The sequence below is a fragment of the Cariama cristata genome, unplaced genomic scaffold, assembly GCF_000690535.1.
Source record: "Cariama cristata isolate BGI_N322 unplaced genomic scaffold, ASM69053v1 scaffold21654, whole genome shotgun sequence".
NCBI lineage: Eukaryota > Metazoa > Chordata > Aves > Cariamiformes > Cariamidae > Cariama > Cariama cristata.
The window spans coordinates 6,250-11,514 of record NW_009612609.1 but is presented as its reverse complement, the minus strand read 5'-3'; the positions used below and the strand labels follow the sequence as shown (position 1 = coordinate 11,514).

Below are 5,265 nucleotides of genomic sequence, written 5' to 3'. Positions count from 1 at the left end.
TCACATGGTGCTTAATCTCACCACTGGATTACCATGTGGCCAGGAGCTGTGCTGTGTGGTTTTACAGCGAAACCCTTGGGCATAAGACCTCAGCCCTGAGCCCAGGAGCACTGTCGCACCCCTGACTTCCCCTTTCTGGAATCCGATGAGATGCAAATGTATTTAGGGTGGGGAGACTTCGGCCAAACCCGCTCTCTGTAGAGACTCCTTTTGTAATCCAATTTGTGGGTTTGGGTTGCTTGAGGGTTGGGGCAGAACAGTGGTGTCTGCAGGTGTCTCCACACTGCCCTCTCGGTGGGGAAACATCTTCTGTTCTTGTTTGTGAATCCTCTGTGCCAGGTCCGGGGGAGGAAAGCAACCTCCCCGAGCAGCCTGGGATCAGCAAGCCGCGGAGATGGTGATCCACATGCAGCACCTCCCTTCCCTGCCAAAGAAAAAGGCAGCGGGGGCTGCCGGGGGCTGTGGCCCCTCGTTTCTTCCCTCTCCACCAGCCATCACCCATGCTTACCGGGAAGATCTCACACTTCCACCTTGCGAGGTGCAAGTCCTTCTGATGGCACTCGTAGCGGAGCTCAGCAGCATGGGGCTGACAAGGGGCAACACCAAGATTTGTTGTTGGGAGGGGAGAGGGGGCAGCTGTTTATTTCCAGCTGTGGTAACGAGTGCAGTTGGTGGGGCACAAAGTTCATGCTGATAATCCACTGTCAGTTTGCTGCAATTAATGATTGACTAGGCTGGCTTGCCACTCCCCTCCACCACAGCTCTGCTGATAACCCTCCGAGGAGTATTTTGAAAAAAGGCGCAAAATTTGCAACCGTCCCTTTGGGTGCACCAGCCGCCCTTTGAGGGATGTGGGGAAAGGGAGGAAGCTTTCCCGGGCAATTGCTCTGTCCCACGATACTTTTTGCCCTGTTTTACTGGGCTGAAATCTGCCTGCTGCTGCTCTGTGGATGCTGCCAGCTGGAGGAGCCAACGATGGGTGAGTGGAGTGTCCTTTCCCTGCAGAAGTTTAACTCTGGAGCAGTACCAGTCTTTCTTGGCAAGCAGAGAGAGCCAGATGCCATCCTGACTGAAAAATACAAATTGGTAACTGGAATAGTAGCTAGTAATCTGGGGGTTGGTCAGCAGCAAAATTGGGAAATGCAGGTCAGAGCACAGGGCAGTTTGTCTTTGCACTCAAGCTGTATGTTCAGCCCATGTATTCCCTTTCTTTGGAAGTGTCGCTAAGCTCCTCAGCACAAGGGATGGAGCAGTATTACATTTCCAATGCACGTGTCTAGACAGTGTACACTTCTGTTGGAAGAGGCTGGGGCAGGGAGATATCCCTCTGTAGGCCTTTGTGTTGGCTCCCCGCTTCGGGGTACCCTGGGCTGCTCTGCCTTCCCCCTGCACGCCCACCTGCAGGTGCCGGCAAGAGGGGAGCAAGGATGCTTTTGGGAATGGGGATGTTCTCGGGAGCAAAAGCTGCTTTTGCTGGATGGTTGCTGTGTGCCAGGTCTGTAGAGGACACCTCTGAGCTCCTGGGGACAAAGGGGAGCTAAAAGTAATGCACTGGGAATAAGCAGGCAGATGATCAATCTCAGGGCTCGAGTTCGCTTGCTCAGAAGCCTGCCTGCCCTCCGTTCCCATGTTGCCTTCCTCCTCGCCACGGGAAATGTATAGCATAGGCTAACGGCGTGACGGCCACCCATGCGACCAAGGTGTCTGAGGTCTCCCAGTATGCCACATGGCCTCGTGATGGAGTTCCTTGCTCCAGTGCTCTGCAAGATGGGAACACTGCGACTGGATGCTTCAAGGCACTACAGCCTTCCTTGAGTGAATTGCTTTTCTTCTTGCTCTGATTTTGGGGTTTGCTTTGTTCCTAGGTTTGGGGGCAATTGTGAAATATGATCGGGTTATTGCAGCAGCCCTCGGTGGAGAGGTGAATTTCTATTGCAACTTCTCGCTCTCGATAGATGTTTTGCAAGTTACCTGGCAGAAGAGAAATGGGTCTTCCTTCCAGAACATAGCCACGTACAGCTCAAACCATGGGCTGAGGCTGATAGGGCCGTTTCAGAAGAAGGTGCGTTTCACTAGAGCAACCCTGAACGCCTCAGCTATCACACTCCAAAATCTCACATTTGAGGATGAGTCCTATTACAGATGCATTTTCAACGTGTTCCCTCATGGGTCTTTCACGGGAGACATATGCCTCAACATCCAAAGTAAGTCTTTCACTAACACTTTCTTACTTTCTGGTGCTCTGCACAGGTCTGATGTAGTCAGGACGCAGGGCGTTATCACCTCCACAGCATGGAGACTTTCCATGCAGCAGCATCTCCTTGGTGGATAGTCTCTAGAATTGCCACACCTTTCCTCAGAGAAGGTGAAGGTAAATAAGCCAGAAGATGCTTTCAGATAAGAACCCCTGTACAGAGATGTGACTCGTCCAGCTTTCACCGTAAACTCACCACGGAGTCTAAAAAGTACCTTCTCTTTTTGCTCCCAGCTATTTCTGAGCTAACAGTGGAATATGATTCCCACCTGCCCACCGAGGGTCTCCTCACTGCAGTTTGCTCAGCAACAGGAAAGCCAGCCCCCAAAATCAGCTGGCTGGCTGACAGAGACCTGGATGAGTCCTCTGAAATACACCACATCCAAAACACAAATGGAACAGTAACGGTGGCAAACAGACTTACCTTCTCTGCCAACCACCTCCGTGCCTTGGTCTGCCTGATTGACCACCCACAGGGAAGGAAAACGAAGGTAGTTAACCTGGAAAAAGAAAGGAAAGGTAGGCTGCATTTGTATGGAGAGGTGCAGCATGTAGTGGGGAGCGCGTAGGAAAAGATATGCAATAGTGGGAGTGCAGCTTGTACTTACATAGGTCTCACTAGACGTTTTTCTGGGAGTTCAGACCTCATGTTAGATGAAGATTTCATGATTTGAAACCAACCAGAAGACTCCTCGCTGTGGTGCCTTTGTGATTGTGTAGTGGGCGTGTGCATATATATCTATATCTCTAAGAAATATATGGAGTTGTGTGTTCATATGTATACAAGTCTCTGTATGTTTGTATTTCTACATAATCACTGATGCAGAGCAGATGTGATCAGCTCTCCAGCAGTATCCAGAGCTGGAGGGTACCAGCAGAGCAGGCCCCTGGCTGGCGAATGCTGGGGAACAACATTTCACATGGAAGATCTTGCAGGAGGGTATGTGTTGGGAAGGCTGGGAGACTTTCCTCGTGATAAAACTTCTCCATACAGAAAGAGAAACACAAATAGGTCAGGAGTGAAAACGCTGGGTTTTGGTTCCCCCAATCCCAGGGAAATGTGAGACATTATCGGCATTTATTTGAAAAATAAAATAATTCCTTACCTACCACAGTGTTACATTGTTACACTGTTCCTTTCTCTTCCTCAAAGAATAAATGAGCACAGACTGATGCTTCACTTCAGTCCCAATCTCTGGAGGAGGACATGAGAAACATGTTGACATCCCTCTATGTTCTGTGTGACTTTACCGGTTTCTTTTTGTAGGTGTTCAGAAGAGCATGATCATCGTACCGGTCTTAATAACTGTGGTGTTCTTCGCAATCTTGATATATTGTGTCATGAGACTAATCAACAGAAAAGGGAAAAAGTAAGAATAATTTCCGTTCTTTTGCAAATGACATGGCTTACCTCTGCTCATCCTGCAATTTGCTTTCCTGTTTCCTGTTGGTGTTTTTATATACCTGCCCTGGAAACTTATCCAGGTAGTAATAGCACCTTTAATATAGCAAGATTCACTCTAAATGCCAGGAGATTTCTAAGCATTATGTGACTAGTTAATATTGGGTTTTTTTGTCAGACTGAAGAGATGTAATACATCCAGAACACCTGCAAAGGAGGAAGGTGTACACCAAGACCTAAGCGAGAAAGCCGTGAGCCTGCACACGCCGAAGGAACAGCACGTCGTTTCTCAAAACGAGGTAATGCAAATGCCCAAGGCTTCCAGTAATTATTCACATCCTTCAAAAGCCTTGGCAACATTTACCAGAAAAGTGACAAAACCCTTTCATCAAGAGCTTGGGTCCGCTCCTGCTGCCATGTCTTTGCTGCATGTGACAGCCACACTTGGTAGATGACACCATACATGCCCCATCTAACCTCTGCCAGTGCCAGGGAAGGTCTGGGGTGTGGATATGTAAATGCCCTGGTACTGTAAATGCCCAGGAGAGCAGATGGGATGTCTGTAAGTGGCCACAACTGGGAGTCACCCCCCCTAGCCACTTTCCTCTGACCTCCCACAGGTTCCCTGTTTTCCTTGCAAGCTCTTGCTAGTCCTGTGCTGTGAACGGGAGCCCTCTTGTCTTCTCGTCAGTTCTCTCTGACAGATAACGTAGAGCTTTGTCATGGTTACCACATCACTGTGCCGAGTCTTTTGCAGGAGCAGGCACCAACTTCCTCACTTCACAAAAGGCTACAACATCTGAAGAGAAACCCGAGAGAGAAAAAAAATTGCAGGCGCTTGTTTTCAGAGGAAGCAGAGGACCTGAACAGCAGCGTCCAAGGCGTGTTTGAGAGGAGATTTGTTGGGTTAGGTGTCAAGGAGCTCGGCTGCACACCCGTGGAGGAGGACAGAGAGGCAACAGCAGGTGGGGGAGTCCAAATAACACCCCACCCCGGCTGCTCCCCAGCCCAGCACAGGAAGGACAGACATCAGCCCACTGAACGTCCATCTCCACAAGCCCAGAGGAGCACAGGGATCCAAGGGCAGGTGGGGAGCCCAAACTAAGGATTCAGAGGAAGGGGCACCTTGCCCAGGCCTCTCTCAGGGATGTCCAAGGAGATCCTCAGCCTCAGGGTCTGGGTGTGAAACCCATCCAGAGGAGCCGTCACTGGAGCACCTCTCGAACTGGGGGGGGGTCACTGCCTAAAGGGGTATGGACACCTGATGGGATGCACGGAAGGAGCATTTTGGGATTGCATGGGACTTGTTATGGGATGCTTAGGGGGGGAACTAAAGGTGAGAAAAAGAGGAATCAAAGGGACTTGGGGATGAAAAAGCCTGGGGAAAACGGAGGGATAAAGGGATTAAAAGGGTCTGGTCGCACATACGCAGGAGGCTGGTCAGTACATTTCTCTGGGCATGCTCAGTGCCTGGTCAACATGATCTGTCCTGTCTTCTTATTAAACTCCATTTCTAACTCTTTTCCTGGGTGCGAGAGTCCCTAGTCGGTGTGTATGGGGGCCTGGTGCCAGCAGCTGGGCCAGGACCATGGGCCAGTGGGGAGATCTG

The 5,265-nt window shown here is 50.3% G+C and overlaps 1 protein-coding gene across 1 annotated transcript; it reads left to right on the top strand.

The window, feature by feature from the left end:
• Nucleotides 1-975: 975 nt before the first annotated feature.
• Nucleotides 976-4,743, top strand: LOC104160568 (poliovirus receptor homolog; the record flags this gene model as incomplete). The annotated part of the gene is given in 8 exon segments (XM_009698722.1): nucleotides 976-979; nucleotides 1,866-2,208; nucleotides 3,249-3,314; nucleotides 3,835-3,955; nucleotides 4,507-4,620; nucleotides 4,622-4,633; nucleotides 4,664-4,675; nucleotides 4,677-4,743. Coding segments are annotated over 8 exon segments (739 nt in total), but the record flags the coding sequence as incomplete, so codon positions are not given.
• Between the last annotated feature and the right edge of the window lie 522 nt (nucleotides 4,744-5,265).